The sequence below is a fragment of the Staurois parvus genome, unplaced genomic scaffold (assembly GCF_062004578.1).
Source record: "Staurois parvus isolate SC_StPar_1 unplaced genomic scaffold, SC_StPar_1.0 ptg001133l, whole genome shotgun sequence".
NCBI lineage: Eukaryota > Metazoa > Chordata > Amphibia > Anura > Ranidae > Staurois > Staurois parvus.
In genome coordinates, this window is record NW_028318929.1 from 3,907,932 (window position 1) to 3,933,763 (window position 25,832).

At 44.7% G+C, this 25,832-nt stretch overlaps 1 protein-coding gene across 1 annotated transcript; it reads right to left on the bottom strand.

The window, feature by feature from the left end:
* Nucleotides 1-8,724: 8,724 nt before the first annotated feature.
* DXO (decapping exoribonuclease) lies at nucleotides 8,725-25,775 on the bottom strand. Its single transcript, XM_089659144.1, has 7 exons — nucleotides 25,703-25,775; nucleotides 21,980-22,364; nucleotides 17,544-17,770; nucleotides 15,462-15,681; nucleotides 12,020-12,155; nucleotides 11,841-11,935; nucleotides 8,725-11,764 (listed from the first exon to the last, which is right to left on the bottom strand). The coding sequence occupies exons 1-7, from the start codon at nucleotides 25,719-25,721 to the stop codon at nucleotides 11,653-11,655; spliced, it is 1,194 nt and encodes a 397-aa protein (XP_089515270.1). The 5' UTR covers nucleotides 25,722-25,775; the 3' UTR covers nucleotides 8,725-11,652.
* Between the last annotated feature and the right edge of the window lie 57 nt (nucleotides 25,776-25,832).

The following is a 25,832-nucleotide window of genomic DNA, read 5'->3' on the forward strand; positions in this document are numbered from 1 at the left end:
CTCTCATCACACATGTTGCCTCTCATCACCCATATGTCATCAATCATTGCCCCTATGTCACCTCTCATCGCCCCTATCTATCCCCCAATCGCCCCTATGACACCGCTCAACACTCCTATGTCACCTCTGATCACTCCTATGTCACTCTTATTGCCCCTATGTATTCCCTCGTTGCCCCATGTCACCTCTCAACACACCTATGCCACTTCTCATCACCCCTATGTCACCATTCATCACCCCATGTCACCTCTCATCACCTCTTTGCCACTGCTCATCACCCCTATGTCACCGCTCATCGCCCCTTTGAAACCTCTCATCGCCTCAATGTCACCGCTCATCACCCCATATCACCTCTCATCACCTCTGTGTATCCCCTCATCACCTTTGTCACTTCTTATTATTCCTGTCACCTCTCATCACCCCTGTGTCATATCTCATTACCATTATGTCACATCTCATCACCCCTATGTCACCTGTCACGACCCCAATGTATCCCCTCATCACCCCTCTGTTACCTCCCATCACCCCTTTGTCACTGCTCATCTCCCCAATCTATCCCCTCATCACTCCTATGTCACGTCTCATTGCCCCATGTCATCTCTCATCGCCCCTATGTATCCCTCCATCGCACCTATGCCACTTCCTATTGCACCTATGTCACCTCTCATCACCCTTGTCACTTCTCATCACCCCTATGTCACTGCTTCTCGCCTTATGTATCCTCTCGGTCATATGCAGTGCAATCATCTTCCATTCCTGCTGCTGGTACAGCCAGATCCACACGGTGCTATCTCTGCTCCCACTGACAAAGGGCATTCTGCAGAACAAACACAGGGGGCCAATAATAGCAATCAGAAGGAGAAGGGCAGTCAAGGATAGAGAGAGGAATAAGGGTCTCCGAGAACAGAAAGGGGCAGAGGAATGTTGCATCTCATCACCTTTCACCTCTCATCCCCCCAATGTAACAGCTCTTCACCCTAATGTCATCTCTCATCACTCCAATGTCACCTCTCATTGCTCCTATGTAGCCTTTCATCACCCCTAAATCACCACTCCTTACCTCTGTCACCTCTCATCACTTCTGTCACTCTTATCGCCCCTATGTATCCCCTCATTGCCCCTATGTCACCTCTCATCACCCCTATGCCACTGCTTTTCGCCCCTATGTAACCCCTCATCGCTTCTATGCCACCAGTCATCACCCCTATATGTAACCCCTCATCACCTCAATGCCACTTCTCATTACTCCTACGTCTCCTCTCATTTTCTCTATGCCACCACTCAACACTCCTATGTCACCCCTCATCACCCCTACATCATCGCTTATCACCCCTATGCCACTGCTCATCTCATGTCACCTCTTATCAGCTCTATGCCACCGCCAATCACCCCTGTGTCACAGCCTATTGCCCCTATGTAACCTTTTATCACCCCTATGTCATTGCCTATCGTCTCTATGCAACTTCTCATCACCCCTATGTCACCGCTTATCACCCCTACCTGTTCCTTTTGGTATGCACAAGCCTTTCGGGCTGCTAAGGTTTTCCCTTCCCCAAAGTATTTTTGTTTATGAGTATTGGAGTAGGCCAAAGCGTCTGTTTGTGTTTCCAAAACCCTTCACACTGTGCTATCCCTTTGAGGAGGCCCTGGTGAATAAGTGGACATCTCCGCCAGTGGTTGATTCAACCATCCCCAGGATTAACAAGACCATGTTGATTCCTGTGTAGGTACCCCCCTCATTTAAGGACCCTGCGGATCGCAGGGCGGGGGCAATGGCCAGTTCAATGTTCACCGTCACCGGATCGGCATTTAGGCCATTGTTGGCTATGGTCTTGGTCTCTATGACAAGGCTTGACTTCTAGTCAGTTGCCCCAAGCCTATGTGGACTTAAGATGCCGCCCTTCAAGCAGCTCCTCTTCTTTCCAAACTGTCCGTCTTGGCAATTGTGCTCCAGAAAGTCCTTTGGCTCAATTGTTGGTCGGCAGACCAGACCTTCAAGAAGGCTCTGGTGGACCTGCCCTTTCTAGGCGACCATATTTTTGGTGGTACCTTGGATGACATCATCAATAACTTTACTGGGAGCAAGTGTATCTTCCTCCCTCAGGCCAAAAAAGGGAAGGCACCTCAGAAGTTGGGGCCAACATTTACAGCACACAAACGCATTTTTGGCCTCTCCGGCTCCACAGACAAGGGCTCCAGGGCCTTTAAGGCCCCCGCAGGAAGCACCAAGCTTCCCTGGCCCCAGAAGTCCTCCAAGCTTACGGATAAGTCTCCCTCAGCATGAAAGTTTGCCCCCATCCGCTTCCAGGGTGGGGGTGCATATTCACATGCTTCCAAGCCCGTGGACCTCCCTCATTCATGACAAGTGGGTTCACAAAATCATTCAATCGGGATATAAGGTAGAGTTTCATTCCCTTCCACTGAACAGATTTTTCCCTTCCAATCTACAGCTTTCGCCAGGTGGGCTGCAAGCCCTGTATGGGGCTGTGCAGAAACTGCTGCTCTGTGCAGTGGTCATCACAGTACCCGATTCGGAGCATTTTCGCAGCTTCTGCTCAAACCTGTTCACTGTTCCAAAGGTGGATGGGATTTGCTCAGTCTTGGACCTCAAGGCCCTGAATGTCTTTGTGCAGTTTTACAAGTTCAAGATGGAATCTATTCGCTCAGTGGTGGCCTCCCTCCACCAGGGAGATTTCCTGGACACTCATGGACATCAGGGACGCTTACCTGCACATCCCTATTTGCGAGGGCATTAGCGCTTCCTTCGTTTTGCCGTCGAGGACACACATTATAAATTTGTGACATTGCCGTTTGGTCTGGCCTCTGCACCTTGGGTGTTTACCAAAGTCCTAGCCCCAGTCAGGTCCTAGACAACAGGGCATCAGTGATCGGCTACCTGGGTGATTTGCTCCTGCGTGCAAAAACTCACTCCTCAATATTAGACAGTGTGGAGATCACCATGCATTCTCTAAGTGACTTTGGGTGGATCCTGAACCTCAGGAAGTCAGTGCTGACTCCGTCCAGGCACCAGGAGTATCTGGGGATGATTCTCAATTCGGAGCAGGCCAAGGTGTTCCTTTCATCGTAGAAATTGTTGGAGCCACTGTCGGAGGTTTGGCAACTCTTGGCTTACAGGCAGCTCTCTCTGTGTCTTTGCATGCGGGTGTTAGGCTTGATGCTGGCTACCTTTGAAGTGGTTCTGTATGCCCTATTTCATAAGAGAACACTACATTGGGAAATCCTATTATAATGGAACAGGGATTCTGCCTCCTTGGACCTTCAGATTCACCTGGAATGGTCAATGAGGGCCTCCCTTCTTTGGTGGATCTGTATGCCAGCCTGTTGGGCTGGGAAGGAGTCCTGGGAGCAGATTCTGCTCAGGGTCAATGGACTCTGGGGGAAACTCTTACCCATCAATATCCTGGAGCTTTGGGCAATCAGGTTGTCACTTCACTGACGCATTAGATGGACTGTCTGTCGGGTCTGCCAATCAGAATTCAGGTGGACAACGCCACTGCGGTAGCATATTTCAATCATCAGAGAGGCACAAGAAGTGCAGCAGCAGTGCTGGAGGCATCTCACATTCTGCAATGGGCGGAGATGGATCAGGGCGAGTGGTCCCTACAACCGCAAGTGTTCCATAAGCTCTGCATTCGCACACGTGGATCTTCTGGCTTCTCACCTCGATTGGAAGGTTCCAGTTTGTGGCACGATCGTTGGTTCCCCTGACAGATGTGCTGGTGGCGCTATGGGATCAGTACACTCTCATCTACGCCTTCCCACCCTTTTGACTGATTCCTCATCTACTAAGCAGGATAGAGGCCGAAGGGATCCCAGTCATCCTCATTGCTCTGAACTGACCTCATCGTCCGTGGTACACCAACGTTGTGCGATTGGTAGTGGATACTCCCTGGAGGCTGCCTCTTCAGAAGGACCTTCTGTATCAAGAGCAGGTCTTCCACCCTGCTTTGCCATCGCTAGTGGCTTTTGACAACGTGGCTATTGAGAAGGACAGGGTTGTCTGGCTCAGATTCCGACTATGTTGAAGGCCCATAAGTCTACCTCCTGGAAGATTTATCATCACACCTGGAGAGCCTATATTAGTTGGTGTGAAACTTTGGGGTTCCATCCACATTCCTTTGTTGTGGTTTGGGTGTTGGCCTTCCTCCAACGTGGTGTGGATCAAAGGCTGGCATTGAGTACAAATCAAGGGTCAAGTCTCTGCTCTGGCTGTTTTCTTTCAGTGGCCCTTAGCTACGCATTCTTTAGTTCATACTATCATTCAGGGGGTTTGTCACGTGGTCCCTCCTGTGTGCTCCCCTTTGTCACCATGGGATTTGAATTTGGTGCTGTCAGCTCTTCAGAGGCCTACATCTGAGGCCATACGGGAAATCCCCTTGCTTATGCTTTCGAAAAGGTTGCTTTCCTTGTCGCTATCACTTCAACTCGGAGGGTGACGGAGTTGGCAGCTTTGTCCTGTAAGCTGCCTTATATGGTTTTACACAAGGACAAGGTGGTACTTTGGCCTTCCCTTTCCTTTCTGCTGAAGGTGGTGTCAGAATTTAATTTAAATGAGGATATTGTTCTTCCCTCACTGTGTCCTCGCCCGACGCACCCTAAAGAGGTGGCTCTGCATTCCCTGGAAGTGGTCTGCGTGATTCTTGTGTACTTGTCTATAAATGCTGCCTTTCGGAGGCCAGACTCTCTCTTCGTCCTCACAGATGGTCCAAAGAAGGGCCTGCCGGCATCTTCAGCCACTATTTCTCATTGGATTTGGCAGATGATTGTTCAGGCGTATGCTGTTAAAGGGCAGAAGCCTCCTTTCCTGGTTATGGCACACTCCACTAGGGTGGTTAGCGCCTTCTAGGTGCTCCGACATCAAGTGTCTGTTTCTCAGGTCTGCAAGGTGGCAACCTGGTCGTCTGTGCACACGTTTACAAAGTTGTATAATGTTGATGTGTTGGCATCCTCAGATGCTGTTTTTCGCCACAAAGTGTTGGAGGCAGCTGTTCAGGGCTCCTGGGCCTCCCCTTTTGGGGTCATTCGGAGTGTTGGTTTGTTGCCCTGGGGGTTCTTTTTACATTGTATGATTGCCCTCCCCTCATTGTGGCACTGCTTTTGGACATACCTGCTTCGTTAAGGTTAAAGAAGCTGCTGTGTCCGTCAATGAACGTAACAGAAATGTTTTGCTACTCACCGTAAAATCCATTTCTCTGAGTTCATTGACGGACACAGCGCCCACCCCTCTAGGGAGATCTCTCCTTTGAAACTGCTTATGCCGGACAGCATGTGATGCACAGAGGCTACAGAATTTCATGGACAGGAGCCGAACACCTGTGGACAATTATTACAGAGTGGGGATACTTCATGCTGACTTCTACTGGAGGTGAGTGTAGCCCAATCTATGCTTATATCTGCTAACAGAGCTGGAAAAGGGGGGGGGGGGGGGGGTAAGGCCTGAGCGATGCCCATGATCCATTCTGTGTTGGGGGTTCACTGGACCCGGATTTGAACATGGCATTTATTTCAGTGATCCCTAAGCTGGGTATGGACCCTGGAGCCACAGAAAATTGTAGACCGATTTCCCTGATCAATAACGTTCAGAAATTGCTAAGATCTTAGAAAACAGATTGGCTGCTTTCATTAACATATCCATAAGGATCAGGTGGGCTTTATTCCGGGCAGACAAAGCCCTGACCAGGTCCGACAGACTGTCAATTTAATCTCTCTGCTGCAGTCGAGCTGGGATGGGGGAGGAGACCTCAACAGGGTATGCTACTCTCTACTGATCTCCAAAAAGCCTTCGACTCAGTGTCATGGGACTCCCTCTTCTGGCTGTTGGAGGCCTGGAGATTTGCAACTCGCTTTCTTACTATCCTCCACGCCCTCTATACGACCCCTATAGCTAGGATCCTCTTGCAAGGCTATCATTCTGATCCTATTCAGATCAGAAGGGGTACCAGACAAGGGTGCCCTCTTTCCCCCCTTATATTTTCTCTTACGATCAAAACCTTGGTGAGTCCAATTAGATCTGACCCCACTATTCACGGGGTGGAGTGTGGTGGGAGCTCTCACAAATGTGCGCTATTTGCAGATGATTTATTGCTGTTCATTACCTCACCTTGATCTTCCTGCCTAATCTTACTAAGATCATCCAGGCCTCTGGAGTTGGGACAAATCTCAGATCTACAGGTTAATATAAAAAAAAAATGTGCAGCAATGAATATTAACCTGCGTTTACCTCTAGTGGCCAGACTGCAGGAGGCATGCCACTTTTCCTGGGAAGCGGACTTTGTCCCTTACCTGGGAATTCATCTGGCTCCCTCCCTATCTTCCCTGTGTAAGCTCAACTATCCTCCATTATTTAAAAAACTAGATTTGCAGGTTTGGGAGATTCATGATCTCTCCTGGTTGGGTAGGATCCACTGTATTTCCGCTCAATGTCAATATCTATAATCCCTTTCGGAATTGGCTAAATTCCAAGCCAAACTCATTCGCTCCTTCTAGAATGGTAAAGGAGACAGGCTGTCCAAACAGGTTCTCTTTGCTAATAAAAAGGCTGGGGGGCTGGGTCTCCTCGACTTGCTGCACTATTATCAAGCTGCGCAGGTAGCTGAACTTTCAGGGGTATGCTCCTGCTCTGAAAAACCAGACTGGATAGCTATGGAACGAAGTGCAACTAAATTGATTCTCCTGGATTTTCTTAAATGGCAGCCACAACAGCTACAGATGCCGATTTTAGCACCTACCCTGTCCAACTCCTTGTGTGTCTGTGACAGAGTGCGGAATAGTCCAAATTTGATTTCTCCCTTTAAACCATTATCCCATCTTTTCAATAATCCTACTTTTCCCCCAGGTCTTGAATCAGAAGCCTTCCAGAAGTGGCTAAATAAGGGCCTTTACCGAAATGTTCTCACTCCTAGGGGCCCTTTTACCTTACAACAGTGTTTTTCTAGATTAAAAATGCCTCCTTCTGAGACATTTCCCTTTTTTTCATATTGCTAATTTTTTGCGCTTTCTAGGCTCTACGGCTACTAATAATCTAGCAGTTACCGCCTATGAATCTTCGGGCACAGGAGAACATAGAGGAGGGATATCTACAATCTACAGGCTGCTGCTTGCTTCCACTGACCTAAATGAAGACCTGGGACTCGGATCTCGCCTCTGAGAAAGATACAGAGCATCGGCATTTTCCACCTAGCTTATAAAGGCATTCCTAATATCTCCCTTGTGGAAGCAAATATAAAAGGTAATGACTAGATGGTATACGGTACTTGCTTGGCTTTCGAGGCTATATCTGACTTCCTCACCTCTTTGCTTTAGGGGCTGTCAGTTGCTGGGTTTGATGTGTCACATTTGGTGGGAGTGTCCGAAACTGCGGGGCTTCTGGAATAGAGTATTTGCTCTGATCCATAAGGTCACTGGGATCCCGGTCCCACAGTCGCCCCATATTGCACTGTTGAATGAGCCAGTGGAAGACCTACCTTGACCAACGAGAAAGCCAATTTTTTTTATGTTCCTAGCATCTAAGCTCACGATAGCCCACTCTTCGAAAAAACCTTCAGTCTTTGTCATTGTAAGATCTCCTGGGAGGGCGGCACAGTGGCTTAGTGGTTAGCACTTCTGCCTTGCAGTAATTGGGTCATGGGTTCAATTCCCAACCATGGCACCTCCTACATGGAGTTTGCACGTTCTCCCTGTGTTCATGTGGGTTTCCTCCCATACTCCAAAGACATGCTGGTAGGTTAATTGGCTCCTGTCTAAATTGTCTTAGTTTCATCCCTCGGGATTTCCTGCATGGTAGGGGTTGGGGAAAGACCTGGCAACCTACCATGTAAAATAATTGTTAAGAGAATTCATGGAAAAAGTCACTTACGAGTGACGGTCAACTGGATAGATAGGTCTCCTGGATAATGTTGAAATAACTTTCGAGTGTGATAACTGATACTGTTAAATGATTTGAGGCAACATGGGAACCTTGGGCAAAATATGTTCATGTAGATCTAGAATGATTCCTTTTTGGAGTGTCAGCCAGGAGCCATACTCCTCCCCTTCCTCTGGCAATCCACCCCTTTCCTTTCATCTTCTCTCCTTTTCTTTTTTTTCTGTTTTCTCTCTTTTCTGTTAGGGCCTATTTAGGCTTAATGTTAGCTCTCTGGGGCCGAGCACTACTATGTTTTGGAGCTGCGACCTGGACTTTCAAGTCTTGATCGTAGCCAGACCCTTTCAGGTAATACTCCTCACATTGGGGGTTCCTGCCATGGTAATGTACAGTTTCTTTGACCCTCCAGCCAATGCTTTTTGTTATTGTGATCTTCTTTGTGAATGTGAGCCAGGGCCTCGACCCTGCACTTATTGTTATTCTTTTATTGCTTTTTGTTCTTACGAAACGATCAATTTCTTACCTTTATATTTGTGAAACCAATAAAAAGATTGAAAGTAAAACAAAAACTGTGTCTGTCTTCATTTCAGGCTGGAAAGCAACAACGTGATTATTTTAAAGCTGGTGATACTTTTCTATATCTCCTGTACATGACTGAGGGGCCTATTCTAAAGTCACTTACGTATATTAGAACTGTTCGTAGTCTGCATTGGGGGGATTGCAGGAGCACATTTGGGAGACAGTTATCACCCCAGAACAGGAAGTATTTGACCAAGGAAACAAGGACCTTTGTGGCATGATTCAAAAAACCGAAAACCATTTTTAAAAATGACATTAACATGTTAACGTTTATGTGAGATTTTAGTGATGTGGGTTTAGATCTACTTTAATAGACACTTACAAAACATTTTTACTGAAACAGCAAATATTTGACAATGTGTTCATTTGTATGCATACAGCACTCATTGGATCAGTTTCCAAATGTCTGCAAAAGCAAAGTGACTTTCCTTTCACCTGCTTCTCCACATTGTGGTCAAGAAACAAGAACACTATTAAAACACTGGCTGGTGGGGTGGGGGGGGATTTGACAGATGAACGTTGTCAAGCAGCAGTTTGATTCTGCAGCGTGCTGCTTGCACAGGCTATTTTAAACCTTGCTACAGCAAACGGGCAAGTTAAAACAAGAAACCCTCTATTATTATTGCTTATGGAGCCTGACTACACTACAAAAATAGTTGAAAAAGCTTCAACTGAGCTTTAACCACTTGCCCTCCTGAGGATTTACCCCCCTTCCTGACCAGGCAATTTTTTGAGTTACGGCGGTGCATTACTTTAACGGACAATTGCGCGGTCATGCAACACTGCACCCACGTGAAATTTACGTCCTTTTTTTTCCCCCACGAATAGAGCTATCGGTGGTATTTGATCGCCTGTGGTTTTTATTTTTTGCATTATAAAAAAAAAAAAGGACTGACACTTTTGAGAAAAAAAAAAACCCAAGATTTTGGACTGTTTGCTATTAAACCTGTCCAGTAAAAAAATTTTAAAAATTAAATTTCATCATACATGTATGCCAATGTATTCTGTGACATGTCTTTGCTAGAAAAAAATCCCAATTTGTGTAAATAAATTGGTTTATGTGAAAGTTATAGCGTTTACAAATGGCAGTATAGATACTGGAATTCTTTTTTCTACTAGTAATGGCGGCGATCAGCGACTTATAGCGGGACTGCGGCGGACATTCTGACACTGGGGTGAACTGACTTGGTGTCACTGACACCAATACAGTGATTAGTGCTAAAAAAAAAAAAAAAAGCACTGACACTGTACTAATGGCACTGGGCAGGAAGGGGTTAACAATGAGGGGCGATCAAAGGGTTAAATGTGTGCAGGGACTGTTTTACAAGGGAGCAGTATGTTGGTGTTTCACTGTAAAGCACACTACTCTGGACGGCTGTGCTGTTTACAGACATCCAGAACAGTGTGCCAGAGCCAACAGGGAGGAGGACTGTTTGTAAACAAACCAGTCCTCCTCCCATCGGAGATGCTCGGTAATCACGGGCCGGGACCCGGTGATTGACAGCCGCAGCCGCGAATGGCAGCGCAGGTAGGGCAGGATATATACCTGATTTTGCGCACCCCTGCCGCCCTGTAGAAGTATATCTGCTATAGGGCGACAGGGATGTGGTTAAAATAAAAACTAATAAAATAATTAAACACTAATACAGATAGTGCAAGCAACTGGATTTGGCTTTATGTAATCCCTTGTACAGTACACCTGATCTTGAAAGAGGAAGGGCCAGCTAGGTAAGCCAACCAGCTGTGTGACCACGCTTTAGCTTTAAAGGATAAGTTCACCTTTTGGAAAAAAAATAAATAAATACACATTTTTGCAGGAAAAATGTGCACTTATTTTTTTTTTCTAAGAAGCCTGCAGAGCATTGCCCCCGTATTCAGCAGATCGAAGGTGCAATCTCGAGCACCTGCAGACTGTCAGGATAGCGGTCTGCCCGTACCATTTAAGGGCAGGCAGTTGCCTGAGAGCAGGAAGATCAATGGACTACAAGAGCACTCACCAGCACCCTAGCAATTCATTGTGAACTACAAGCCGTCAGCCGCAACGGGTGACAGTACTTCTAGGCATTCATTCACGGAAACTGTGAATAAAGGTTGCGGCCAAGTGGGCGGAGCCCTGCATAGCTGCACTGGTTTCAAATTGTGACAGCGGGTGTGGGGAGAAGATCCCACAGTCACAGGAAGTGGGGAGAGGCTGCAGATGCTAGAACATGGTTTATGGTGCAAAGTGTAATATGTTCCAAAGGTGAACGTATGCTTTAATTGAACTTTTCATCAGGAAAAATAGGTTGACATCTCTATTACAAGTTTGCACCGTCCATCATGTGAAATGTTCAGGACAACAAAAAAATTCAATTGGTTTATCATTTTTTAAAAAAACTGCCTACTATTCACTATCCTACTCTACATGCACAAAATTGATTTTTTTAACCAGAAAAATGAATGCAACGGTCTTGCCTACCAGAGTCCTGCCCATACACTGTGCATAGGTGGATGCAGTTTTGGGGAGCACGACATCTATTGGAAGTAACCTGTCAGCTGCTGCAAGACTTTTGCAAGCCTACTAATAACATCACAGGAAACAATAAAAGCTGTTTAGCACATCAGGAACAAGGTTAAAGGAAAACAAAAATTGCTGTGACATGTTCTTGGCGGAGGTTTGAGGGTGCATTTGGGTAATGCCTGGATATAACTTTTAGTACTTCAGCACACCCCCTGCAACACGCAATGCAAAGATCATACCTCTGTGGTATGAGGGTGCACTGAGTGATACAGGGGTTATGCAAAAGGGTTCTGCTTTGGAATTAGTATATGGCACAGCTCGGGGGTGCAGGTTTTGAAGGTATGGATACTTTGTCAGTTTCACTCTAAATGTAAAGACCGGCCTCTTTTAGTTTTCAGAAATTAAAACTTGCAAAGCTGCTTAGAAGACACAGTGTACATTAGGATGCGCACAGTGACTGAAGTGCTGGCATGTACCGACAGCTTGCTGAATGCCTCCAAGGCGGATCTTTTATAAAATCATATATTCTGACTTCTCTCTCTGGTTGTCACAATGAGCGTACACTTTCAGGCTGTGCATTCACCAGTCAGGTACAGATGTTTGTTCTCAGTAGAAGGCCTGGCCCTGTCTTCTTGCCCCTTTGTCATCAGGCTACTTGATGCCGTTCCAGCACCAAGTCGACAGCGCAAGTTTATTGTGAAAGTGCCTGCACATACCAGTCTGGTAGAACAGGATCAGATGGATTCGATTCAATAGTGAATGTAATGTCTGAACCTGGCTCCCAAGAGAACACATAGACAACCCTGTGGAAAACATGGATCTAATTAGAAACCAGGAAAGAGAGACTGCTAAAAACATATCCGTTGCAGTGGCTCTTACCTTGGGTCATCCCTGGTGGCCACTTTCTTAATATGAGACAAGAAGGCATTGCAGAAGTTCATGCACACCGCAGGGTCCCAGCTCTGATTGTCACCCTGGCAAAAGACAAATCTATCATTTACACACAGAAAATCATATCAAGGGCATGTAAAGGGAACCAAGTTCTATCTTCCAATTACCCGCACTAGATGAGGGATGTCTGCCGTTCGATAATTCTGTAAGGATACAATTCTTCCCTGCGGATTTCGGAAACCAGCAACGATTAGGGGAATCCCAAGAAGAAAGGACTGACACCACCATTTCAGGAGCTTGTATCTAGTGGGTGGAAATTAGCACCTTTATCCATTGGATGACAACTTTAATCTGAACTCAAGGCAGATTTAAAAAGACACCAATGCAGATGTGTAACCATAAATATGTTATTTACAGTGGAACTTTAGTCAGAAAATGAAGTCCTGCTACATAACTTCAGGCTGGCCCCTTTTGCAGGTATAGCTTTGTAAAACATTAAAAATAAGTGCCTATACTGTTTAAAATCCAGGAATTCACTGTCTCGCCCTGCTCTGCACATGCTCAGTTGATCTCTATTTTTAGGCACTGCCATATTTGTAGAGGGTGATCTGCTAAGAGCCTAACGTTTACTGCTGTTCAGGGTCTCTGGTCTTCAGCAAAATGGCCGCCTCCAGCAAGAAGAAACAGGAGTAATGCTGGAGGCAATTTATAGCACACACTCATTTTGGTACCATAACTAATTATGTGGAATAAATGTTCCTTCCTAAAGAACATTATTTTTTATCAAGTTGTTATGGGTAAAGTTCTACTTTAACCACTTCCCATCTGGATCAATTTTTTTTTTTTTGCACAAATGTTAAAATGTGAATTGTTTGGCTAGTACACTACTTATAAGATTACGTTTTTTCTGAAGGTAGAAGCACTGTAGAATAAAAAGATGGCAGTTGCAATTTTTTATCTTGCATGATAGGGCAGCACAATGGCTAAATGGTTAGCACTTCTGCCTGGCAGCACTAGGGTCGTTGGTTCGAATCCCAGCCACGGCACCACCTGCCTGGAGTTTGCATGTTCTCCCTGTGTCTGCGTAGGTTTCCTCCTACACTCCAAAGACATGCTAGTAGGTTAATTGGATCCTGTCTAAAAATTGGCCCTAGTATGTGTACGTATGACTGTGAGAGTTAGGGACCTTCGATTGCACGCCCCTTGAAGGTTAGGGGCTGATGTGAATGTACAAGCACTGCGCAAATTGATGGCGCTATATAAGCACCTGAAATAAAATAATAATGAAGTACATAAATAAATATTTGAACAACTGTTTATCAAATCTGTATTTTAGGAACAAAAATACACTAAAAATAATTACTTTTAATTTAGTTTTCATTTTTATACAAAATAAGGATGAGGTTTTTCCTAGTAAATAGACTGCAAATATGTCAAACATTAAAAACTATGTGCGCTTGTGTAATGGCAAAAAATGATGGTACCCAAATCATCAAAACTTTAAATGTTTACAGCCCAAGTATAGACATCTTTTCTTTTACATGGTATATATGGTAGAATCGGCTTAGATTGGTAGTGAGAGTAGATTTAGGCTTAGTTAGGGTTTGAGTGGAATGCCATTTTAATGTATTTTTTAAATGCAAGGCCACCAGTTCAGACAGACACTTGCCTCAGAGAGATTAAAGTGTTAATAAAAAACCCAGGACCCTGAATTCACTGTATCTGGTCTCCCACAGTACACACAACATGGAAATGCAATTATTTTAGTAAATATAAACTGCTAAATACCTTTTCTCGTCAACAGTATATAGAAGTCTTGTGACTTCTATCAGTGTCTGGCAAAGCACTGGTTAAAGCTTGTAGGAGGCATTTTCATTCTGCTCTGGCTGTCCCATGAGGCTGCATGACTCCTGACCCTCTGCAGATCACATGCATCCTCCCAAAATAAAAAAATCTCTAGCAATGCTCACCAAACTGAGTATATGCAGAGTGCCTCCTAGGTCTCTGTACTATTAGCAGATGGATTGGGGACTGTGGAAGAAAGTAGCCTTTTCACACAGTGCGGATGAACCCCTTATGAGTAGAACAAGCATGCTTTACTGCATATACAGACTGATTTTACCGTTGTGGGTTTAGTAACACTTCAAGGTTACTAGGAAAACCTCTTTGTGGTTGAGCATACAGAGAGAAATATCTCTAAATGGGTTCAAAAGGCAGTTTCTGAGGAGCAGAGAAAAAAAGATTCAAATCCCACAGAATCGCTGGGAAAAGAACGAAGGATATCACATGGACAGCACAGTGGCTAAATGGTTAGCACTTCTGCCTGGCAGTACTAAGGTCGTTGGTTCGAATCCCAGCCATGGCACCTCCTGCCTGGAGTTTGCATGTTCTCCCTGTGCCTGCGTGGGTTTCCTCCCACACTCCAAAGACATGCTGGTAGGTTAATTGGCTCCTGTCTAAATTGGCCCTAGTATGTGTATATATGAATGTGAGTTAGGGATCGTAGATTGCACTCCCCTTGAGGGTTAGGGACTGATGTGAATGTACAATATATATGTAAAGCGCTGTGTAAATTGATGGCGCTATATAAGTATCTGTAATAAATAAATAATGAGAGACTCCCTGTACAAAGGACTTAATCAAAGCGCAGATGTCCATCTGTCTCTGAAGCAGAAGGCAGAAACTTGACCCCTATGGGAGGGGTATCCTGGGTTGGTCTACAGTTTTTTTTTGTTTGCCAGCGTCCAATCGTGTACCTAGTTTTTTTTTGCCAGTGTCCAAACGTATCAGTGGCAGCATAACACAAATGTTTGAGATTTCTTGTGTCACTCAATGGATTCCAATAAATTGATTTTATGAGTATAAAAATATTTCCCTTGTATTCTCTCCCTGTCTGAGCAAAACGGTCTGCCTGAGTATCAGGCTGTAAAGCCCCCATTGAAGCGGTCCTTACTACAGCCTGAAATCAGTGCTGAAAACAGACGCTCATACAACAGTCACAACAAAGAACAGTATTGATAACCAAGAGCTTTTTGTTTTTTTATCCTCTCACAACAGCCTGGGCACCAGATCGGTTAACAGCCTGATCTCATGCAGAAAAACAGGTGAGTCTCCATGGGTGGCTGGCTGGATGACTGGTAATGAGAAAAAATGTATGCTCTGACTGGGAAATAATAGGGTTCTTTAACACAGGCGATCTGATAAGGTCCGCCTCTCTTTTAAAAGAGGACTGTGTCCTCTTCCATTTGAGCGGACAGAATTGGAGGCAGCCGGGTGTAAATGGACAATGGACTTTTGGCCACCCATAGAGCACAGCGGAGACAATCCATGTCCGCTCTACTGAAACTGAGTGGACACAGATCTGCCATCCGTCCCGCTCGGCTCAGATCAGCAGCCAGCTCCCCTGCTGATCAGAACAAAAAGGTGCCTGTGTGAAAGGGCCCATACAGCTAAATATGAGCATATACCTGAGTGATAAAGCTGGAGTGATACAACTTAGAGTAAAAATTCAGATTCCCAAAAAAATGCCCTTTCCTGGCTGGATCATTAACTTACAATTAAACCCTAAAATGAATACTTTCTGCAGATTTACAACAGCTTCTCACTTACCTGTTAAAGCTGCGCTGTTGGTGTGGGTTCCTTATTTGTGCGCTTGTCTTCAGCTCCACATAACAAGAAGGAGGTGATGGGTTGGCAGCAGAAGCATCAGTGCAGTCTACCTCTCCTGACAGCAGCAGAGAATGGGAGGCCAGACGACCCAAAAGAACACTGCAGAATGCCTCGTTGGTGTTCACAACCTCAGAAGGGCAGGGATCGCTGTTGGGTGTGTCTGGAGATGGAGGGCAACGCATGTTAGTACAGTTTATGGCAAAAACTGGGGAGACAACACAGTAGAGAAAACAATTTGGATTTTTTAAAATTAAATTTGGCTCCAAATTAGGATGTCCAGTCAGCTTCTTGAAGTGAACCTGTGGTCAAAGCATGGAAATTCCAGTATTTACATATACCGAACAAGCAGGATATTAGATTAAAAAATCCCTCTCTGGCCCCTGCAGCTATAGGAACTATGGTAAAATTAATCTTCAAATTTCACAGAAGTAGCACTGAGGACATTCATGTTCTATCAGCAGCAAAGCTCCTACTCAGAAACTTAGCTTGCCCTGCAGTGTCTCAGACCTCCACCCTCCACTAGCATCTCAAATTCCACTACTCCTCCCTCCCAGAAGTAATTCAGCATCTCAGTTTCCCCTGTTATCCTCTACCTGAGCAGCTTCTCAGTATGCGCATTAGAGATTGGAAGGCTGCTGAGTGACTGATGGGTTTAAGGCACATTGTAATTAGAATTCAAAATCCTGGCTCACTGCAAATATAAACCTTAGAACTCTCATGTGTGTCACAGAAAATGTGTTGTGGCTCTGCATAACGTTGGTGCCTGCGACAGATTCATGTATCTGTTGGAAACATGATGGGTAGGAGGCACCTCTTCCTCAGAGTATGTTTAGCCCCTGGGCCACACAGCATCGCTGATTACTAGGATGCTGAAAGTTGTGTAGCTGACAGCATCCTAGAAACACAGCAACACTGTGTAGCCGACAGCATCTTAGCAACTGGGGGGGGGGGGGGGGACATGTATACATCATGCAGTCTGACTATCTGTATATAACATAGAGTTGTTATTATTATTATTATACAGGAGTTATATAGCGCCAACGGTTTGCTCAGCACTTTACAATATAAAGGGAGACAATACAGCAACAATAAATTTCCAAACAAGAGGGTTGGAAGGGCCTAATCCTGGGAGCTTACAATCTAGGAGGGAGGGGCAATTGATATAAATTACCTAATTTCCTTATTTATGAACTAGTGGAAATTCTTTTTGAATCTGTCGCAGCCCTAGCGACTCAATGTGAAAGCGGCTCAAAAAAGAACTACTTGAATGTGTTGTACATGTTGGGCCTCTTTACGTGACTGTCATAAGGCTTTCATGAATTAAAGGCAAGTCTTTTTAAAAATGACCATACTGCCAGAAAAGTTTTGCAAATGCTTTACTGATTCGCCCCCAATCCACGGACACAAATGAAGAATATTTATGCTAACTTACAAAATATACATTTAAAGAAAGTAAGACTATATATTCCTTTGACAAGTCATTAGAACAAGACCCACAGGAAACAAACTCAATGCACAAGCAAAAGTTGCAATTCAGATTTGCACTTTAGGCCCCATGCATTTTTTTTTTTTTACTCCCTCCAAATGCCCCTGCACGTTAGTCTGTGTCCATGCCAACATAGGCCTTTAGAGGTAGAAAAAAAAAAAACATTCACTGCCAGTGCATCCAGGAACAACAGCGTTTTGGCAGAAAGACGCCTGTGAACACGTGTTTACACTAGTCATGTTTACCACTTGAGTGTTAATTCATTTCTGTGGCCAGAATAAATTATTATTCTAGTCAATGAAATAAATTAACGCCCAAGCACCTGGCACACCTAAATGCGCGATACGCATTAACAAGCGTCAAGCCTTTTTCTGCCAAAATGCTGCTGCCAGGGGGACAGGCAAAATGTCCAGTGTGCACGAGGCATTGAAACAAAAGCCAATGCAAAGGATTTCTAAAAGGATGGATTAGTTTGCAGAAACCCTGTAAGAGCTTGAAATATAGGAGAATTGAGAATATAAAACAGCCTCACTTACAAGCACATAAGAAGCTCTCAAACTTGTAACCAGAGTACATGAGCTTCTCCTGATCCACGGTTCTCCCCTTCCTCTTTTTATGCGCAGCTTCCGTCTCCCTCTCGCTAATGTACAGAGTACCTCGGAAGAGTGTGACAGCCAGGAGCCAGCCTTCTTGTGTCTCATACGGTGTACAGAGCATCTTAGTGAGATGGCCCCGCCAGGTGACAAAGTCTCGATCCACAGGTCTGAAGAAAAGGAAAATTAATCTTTTGATAAACACTAGCAGATGATGTATGTGTCCACCAGTGGTTCTCAATGCACACCTATGTTTGCTGCATTTCCCTTGTTACACTTCATTAGCACCCATGGGAGTATGTTCTGAACTTCAGGGCCCCCTTATCACTTTAAACATAAGAATCCTAAACCACACTGCCTGAATTATCTCAGCGCCAAGCAGTGCTCTTTGGGTTGTGACTTTGACCCTTCCAAAAAAAAATAAAAATGCACAAGCACATTACGCATCCATAGAAATCAAGGACCTACTCAAATATGTGTACAGTTGTACTTCCCAAATGATGTGCAGGAGTGCCATTTGGAGTACAGTGTTGAAGTACTAAAGTTAATAAAGCTGAAGCCTGAGCAAGAAAAGCACAGCCCATGCATGGGCAAAGCTGAGCAGGGTTAGGTTAGTATGCTAAAAGTTAGGAGAGGGTCTGGGGTAGGGAGGCACTTCCCATATAAGTGTTCATACCCAAAGTAAAGAGAGTGCATTATAAAAAAATAAAAAAAAAACATTGGCAGAAGTTACTTTCAGTCAAACCTCAGGTCCGAGTGGTATAGGCAGGTGAAGGTATATAGAAATGCCAGCTTTAATTTGAAGTTGAGCACGGTCCTATCCTCCAACCTCTGGACTGGACCATAAAAGTGACTGGTAATCTTGAGGACAAAAAAATGGGAGATTCAGCTGCCTGAATCTGCTAATGATCCTAAACAGTAGTTTTCATGGAAGGTGTTCTTTAATCAGGGTGGATAAAAATCAATGATTTTTTTAAAAAAAAAACAAAAAAAAAAAAAACAAAAAACGATTTTTTTTTTATTTAAATTGGATTTTTTTTAAATAAAATCCTTTTTGAGGAAAATATATTACCATCCAAAGGTTATTCCATTATGAAATAAAGATAAGTTTTTTTTAATTATGTAGAATAAGGCTGTATATGTTTAATTGTTTTGGTAAATAAATTCCATGAATCCATTCACAATGTCATGCTCAATGTAATTAGTTAACAAACATGGATGTTTGTTTAGGCAAATCACATATGCTGGAATGTTATTGTTTCAGATGAATAAATCTATTTAAATTGTTATTATTAAGGTAATGATTATTTTTCTCCTTCCTAAGTACATCAGAAAAGTTGTCCAAATATGAATGATTAACCTATTAAACTGGGGGTAAAAAAAACTAATATGAAAAGTTGTTATTCTAAAAATCTTCATCTACTTGCATATTAAAGTTATACCAGCAAGAATTAGTCTTTATGTAGAAAACTAGGATTTAAATCAAGCCTTACTGACTAGTGATTTAAATCATGATTTAAATCAGTTTGATTTAAAGCAAATCCACCCTGAGATATATATATATATATATATATATATATATATATATATATATATATATATATATATATATATATAGTCAGGTCCATAAATATTGGGACATTGACACAATTCTAACATTTTTGGCTCTATACACCACCACAATGGATTTGAAATGAAACAAACAAGATGTGCTTTAACTGCAGACTGTCAGCTTTAATTTGAGGGTATTTACATCCAAATCAGGTGACCGGTGTAGGAATTACAACAGTTTGCATATGTGCCTCCCACTTGTTAAGGGACCAAAAGTAATGGGACAATTGGCTTCTCAGCTGTTCCATGGCCAGGTGTGTGTTATTCCCTCATTATCCCAATTACAATGACCTGATAAAAGGTCCAGAGTTCATTTCAAGTGTGCTATTTGCATTTGGAATCTGTTGCTGTCAACTCTCAAGATGAGATCCAAAGAGCTGTCACTATCAGTGAAGCAAGCCATCATTAAGCTGAAAAAACAAACCAAACCCATCAGAGAGATAGCAAAAACATTAGGCGTGGCCAAAACAACTGTTTGGAACATTCTTAAAAAGAAGGAACGCACCGGTGAGCTCAGCAACACCAAAAGACCCGGAAGACCACGGAAAACAACTGTGGTGGATGACCGAAGAATTCTTTCCCTGGTGAAGAAAACACCCTTCACAACAGTTGGCCAGATCAAGAACACTCTCCAGGAGGTAGGTGTATGTGTGTCAAAGTCAACAATCAAGAGAAGACTTCACCAGAGTGAATACAGAGGGTTCACCACAAGATGTAAACCATTGGTGAGCCTCAAAAACAGGAAGGCCAGATTAGAGTTTGCCAAACGACATCTAAAAAAGCCTTCACAGTTCTGGAACAACATCCTATGGACAGATGAGACCGAGATCAACTTGTACCAGAGTGATGGGAAAAGAAGAGTATGGAGAAGGAAAGGAACTGCTCATGATCCTAAGCATACCACCTCATCAGTGAAGCATGGTGGTGGTAGTGTCATGGCGTGGGCATGTATGACTGCCAATGGAACTGGTTCTCTTGTATTTATTGATGTGACTGCTGACAAAAGCAGCAGGATGAATTCTGAAGTGTTTCGGGAAATATTATCTGCTCATATTCAGCCAAATGCTTCACAACTCATTGGACGCCACTTCACAGTGCAGATGGACAATGACCCAAAGCATACTGCAAAAGCAACCAAAGAGTTTTTTAAGGGAAAGAAGTGGAATGTTATGCAATGGCCATGTCAATCACCTGACCTGAATCCGATTGAGCATGCATTTCACTTGCTGAAGACAAAACTGAAGGGAAAATGCCCCAAGAACAAGCAGGAACTGAAGACAGTTGCAGTAGAGGCCTGGCAGAGCATCACCAGGGATGAAACCCAGCGTCTGGTGATGTCTATGCGTTCCAGACGTCAGGCTGTAATTGACTGCAAAGAATTTGCAACCAAGTATTAAAAAGTGAAAGTTTGATTTATGATTATTATTTTGTCCCATTACTTTTGGTCCCTTAACAAGTGGGAGGCACATATGCAAACGGTTGTAACTCCTACACCGTTCACCTGATTTGGATGTAAACACCCTCAATTTAAAGCCGACAGTCTGTTGTTAAAGCACATTTTGTTTGTTTTATTTCAAAACCATTGTGGTGGTGTATAGAGCCAAAAATGTTAGAATTGTGTCGATGTCCCAATATTTATGGACCTGACTATATATATATATATTTAGACCACTGGCAGGTCAAGTGAGTAACATTATCGTGTTACAATGGGTGGGATATATTAGGCAGCAAGTGCACAAGTTGTTCCTGACATTTGTGTGTTGAAAAAGTGGGCAAGTATTTGTGCCACTCTGCAAAGTTGTAATGGCTGGATGACTGGATAAGAGCAACTCCAAAACTGCAGCTCTTGTGGAATGTTCCCAGTCTTCAGTGGGCGGGACCTATCAAAACGGACAAGGAAGGAAAACCACTGACAAGGTCATGGGCAGCCAAGGCTTATTGATGCACGTGGGGAGAGAAGACTGGCCCGTGTAGTCTGATCCAATAGAAGACTTACTGTAGCTCAAATTGCTGAAAAAGTTAATGCTGATTCCGATAGAAAGGTGTCAGAACACACAGAGCATCACAGTTTGTTATGTATGGGGCTGCATAGCCGTAGACTTGTCAGGGTGCCCATGCTGACCCGTGCCCACAGTCAAAAGTGCCTACAATTGGTATGTGAGCATCAGAACTGGACCACGGAGAAATGGAAGAAGGTGGCCTGGTCTGATGGGGCTTGTACATAAATAAAGAAGCAGCAGGAGAAATGTAAACAATGCTGGGGGCCTAGCGAGGGGGCAGGAGGTGGTGTTCTACATGTTTAGGGGGTGGAGGCAAAAGAGAAAAGACTTTGGGGGTTTACTAAAACTGTACGAGGCAAAATCTGGTGCAGAGAAACCAATCAGCTTCCAGATTTTATTGTTACTGCTTAACTGAACAAGCAGAAGTTAGAAGCCGATTGGCTACCATGCACAGCTGCACCAGATTCTGAGTGCTCCAGTTTTAGTAATTGTCACCATTTGTATATAGATTTCCTTGCCCTTCATGATGGCTATAACTATGCAAATTATATTTTTTACACCTTGATGATAACTGGCTTGAGACATTACTGTCTTTCAAGGCCAAGAAACTGCTTAGATATTGAATGACCATATAGCCATAAAAGCACATGTATGTGACGTGAACTACTGCCACCTGCAAGATGAAATGCAGCCATGTGATAGGACCAGACATTGCCAAGTAAAACGCAATCTTGGGCATTTCATGTGTTTATAGAGTTTTGGTCTCACCTCTTGCTCTCGCCATGGCCACTTCCTTTAATAATTCCTTTGTTCTCCTTTATCCACGTGAGTATGTGGAGGAGACCCTCCTTCTCATCTTCATTCATCCGAACGTAGTGATCTTCAAATCCTTCCATCAGTTCCCACCCAAGAGAGTCACCATCCTTTTTCCCTTCCTCAGGAGGACGGTAATAGCGTAAGCGTCGACCGTCGGCATGGTAACAACGCTTTTCATCTAGCGAGAAGAATCCCACCTCAGAGGGCAGCCTGTAGAAGGGGAAGGAACTCTGGTATAGGGATGGCTGGGTTTTCAGGGGTGAAGGTGAACTGGAAGGGTACTTGCACGGAGCGACATCAGATGAAGCCTCATCACAGCTTCTCTTCAGAATTCTCACTAAAATAAAAGAACATGAGAGTTTCAAACGCAAAAGCTCAACATTTGATGCCACTGCACAAAACATTTTTTGTATACTTTTTGATTAACCTTTCCTTCTTTATTATATGAATTTCTAATCAATATATGGTTGATCCAGTCATTTTCTTGGCCTGAGTGGCAACACTCTTACAGCTGATCTTCTGTCTCCTGCGTTGCCACTCCCAGTGCATATGCTCAGGTTATTCCCTTTGCATCACATATAGACAAAAAGGTATTAAAGGATTTAGAGAAACTTTAAAGGATGACTGTACTAAAAGTACAGTTTTCCTTTAACTCAATGGTGATTGATTTTCTTGATAGATATGGAGGGCCTCACATTGTGGACATGAAGCAGGAGATGGTCAGAGACTGGGGACATGAAGCAGGAGATGGTCAGAGACTGGGGACATGAAGCAGGAGATGGTCAGAGACTGGGGACATGAAGCAGGAGATGGTCAGAGACTGGGGACATGAAGCAGGAGATGGTCAGAGACTGGGGACAGGAAACAGGAGATGGTCAGAGACTGGGGACAGGAAACAGGAGATGGTCAGAGACTGGGGACAGGAAACAGGAGATGGTCAGAGACTGGGGACAGGAAACAGGAGATGGTCAGAGACTGGGGACAGGAAACAGGAGATGGTCAGAGACTGGGGACAGGAAACAGGAGATGGTCAGAGACTGGGGACAGGAAACAGGAGATGGTCAGAGACTGGGGACATGAAACAGGAGATGGTCAGAGACTGGGGACATGAAACAGGAGATGGTCAGAGACTGGGGACATGAAACAGGAGATGGTCAGAGACTGGGGACATGAAACAGGAGATGGTCAGAGACTGGGGACAGGAAACAAGAGATGGTCAGAGACTGGGGACAGGAAACAAGAGATGGTCAGAGACTGGGGACAGGAAACAGGAGATGGTCAGAGACTGGGGACAGGAAACAGGAGATGGTCAGAGACTGGGGACAGGAAACAGGAGATGGTCAGAGACTGGGGACAGGAAACAGGAGATGGTCAGAGACTGGGGACAGGAAACAGGAGATGGTCAGAGACTGGGGACAGGAAACAGGAGATGGTCAGAGACTGGGGACAGGAAACAGGAGATGGTCAGAGACTGGGGACAGGAAACAGGAGATGGTCAGAGACTGGGGACAGGAAACAGGAGATGGTCAGAGACTGGGGACAGGAAACAGGAGATGGTCAGAGACTGGGGACAGGAAACAGGAGATGGTCAGAGACTGGGGACAGGAAACAGGAGATGGTCAGAGACTGGGGACAGGAAACAGGAGATGGTCAGAGACTGGGGACAGGAAACAGGAGATGGTCAGAGACTGGGGACAGGAAACAGGAGATGGTCAGAGACTGGGGACAGGAAACAGGAGAAGGTCAGAGACTGGGGACATGAAACAGGAGATGGTCAGAGACTGGGGACAGGAAACAGGAGAAGGTCAGAGACTGGGGACATGAAACAGGAGATGGTCAGAGACTGGGGACATGAAGCAGGAGATGGTCAGAGACTGGGGACATGAAGCAGGAGATGGTCAGAGACTGGGGACATGAAGCAGGAGATGGTCAGAGACTGGGGACATGAAGCAAGAGATGGTCAGAGACTGGGGACATGAAGCAAGAGATGGTCAGAGACTGGGGACATGAAGCAGGAGATGGTCAGAGACTGGGGACATGAAGCAAGAGATGGTCAGAGACTGGGGACATGAAGCAAGAGATGGTCAGAGACTGGGGACATGAAGCAAGAGATGGTCAGAGACTGGGGACATGAAGCAGGAGATGGTCAGAGACTGGGGACATGAAGCAAGAGATGGTCAGAGACTGGGGACATGAAGCAAGAGATGGTCAGAGACTGGGGACAGGAAACAAGAGATGGTCAGAGACTGGGGACAGGAAACAAGAGATGGTCAGAGACTGGGGACAGGAAACAAGAGATGGTCAGAGACTGGGGACAGGAAACAAGAGATGGACAGAGAATGCAGGCAAGGTACAAGAGATGGTCAGAGACTGCGGACATGCTGCAGGAAACAATCATAAACTGGAGACATATTATATGAGACTGCTAGAAATCATTGCTATAAAAAGGCAATAAGGAAACACAAAGAAGTGGCTGCATTGGCCCTGGGAACTGCACAATAAAGTGCCCAAGGGCTGCATGTAGCCCCCCCCCCCCACTAGGAACCAGGGCTTTAACATTTTTGTTGGCAGACATCCATTTATCATGCAATTAAAAAAATACACATTTTTGGCCAGCAAAATTGCTTCTAACCTTCAAAACTATATTCTTTTCCCTGAAAGCAAGGCTGTAAAATAAAAAGATGGTAGTTGCAACTTTGATGACACCAGACATTTGCGTGAATCAAACCTATACTTTTATTTTAAAATTTACATTGAACTCAGTGCATCTCCAGGAAATGCTTTGGATAGAGTAGGGAAAAGTTAGACCCCCTCCATCAAGTTTTTATTGCTGTGTCCCCCGTTGGAGAGATTCACTCTCTCTCTTTGTACTGGTGACTACCTTCATCTAGAAAGAAAGAGGAAATCCAAGATTTTAGACTTGACCTCAAAGCACGAGCTAAGAGAAAATCTTCTCTGTCCTGTCTGAGGCTAGGCTCACTCCTGTGCACATGATTGTTACTGCAGGACTGCACCTGATCCTGTAGACGCAACCACCCATGCAGAAAAACACGCTGCCGATCAGGAGATGCGTGGGGCTGCCGTCAATCCTAAACCGCAGCGCGGCATCCCGCACTGGGAACTGCACTGCCCTTGTGGACAGCAATTTCAAAGCTGATGCAGGAACCTTTTCCCTGTGGTTTCAGGAAGGAAAGCAGACCATTTAAATGAATAGGCAGCCATGCCCACACAAACCGCAGCGTGCAGAGCCCCACAACTTATTAACATATTCTTGTGGGGGGGATTCCCCGAAATTTGGGAAATTTTCTTATAACGTCCTGTTGCATGTCTGGGACAGGAAGCGAAGAAATATTTCCCCAATGGTACACAGACAGCAAAGCAATAGCCTGTCAGGGGCTACAACCATTATCCACTCTATCCAAAAACACCAAATACACTGCATACTTATCCGCCACAGTGAACGTGCTGAAAACAAAGCACAGCCAGGCAAACTGTATTTATCAGAAGGAAATCAGCAACAGCAGCCAGCACACATACACCTATTACAGTGACAGGTTCTCTTTGTCCTCTATAATGGCTGGACCGGGCAGTAAGTCATACTGGATCCTGTAGCTGCCCAGTCACTGGCCTCATCTCCTACCCCCCATCAGTTCTATGATCCGTGCCAGAGCCCACCTCCTCCATTGTCCTCCATCCTTCTTCTGTTTATGTTTCACTTCACTTTCACTATCATGACGTCCAATAAGAGGCGCCGGAAGTTCCCCCCAACACTAGAGGTCCACTTCCTGCTCTCCGCCGCACACTC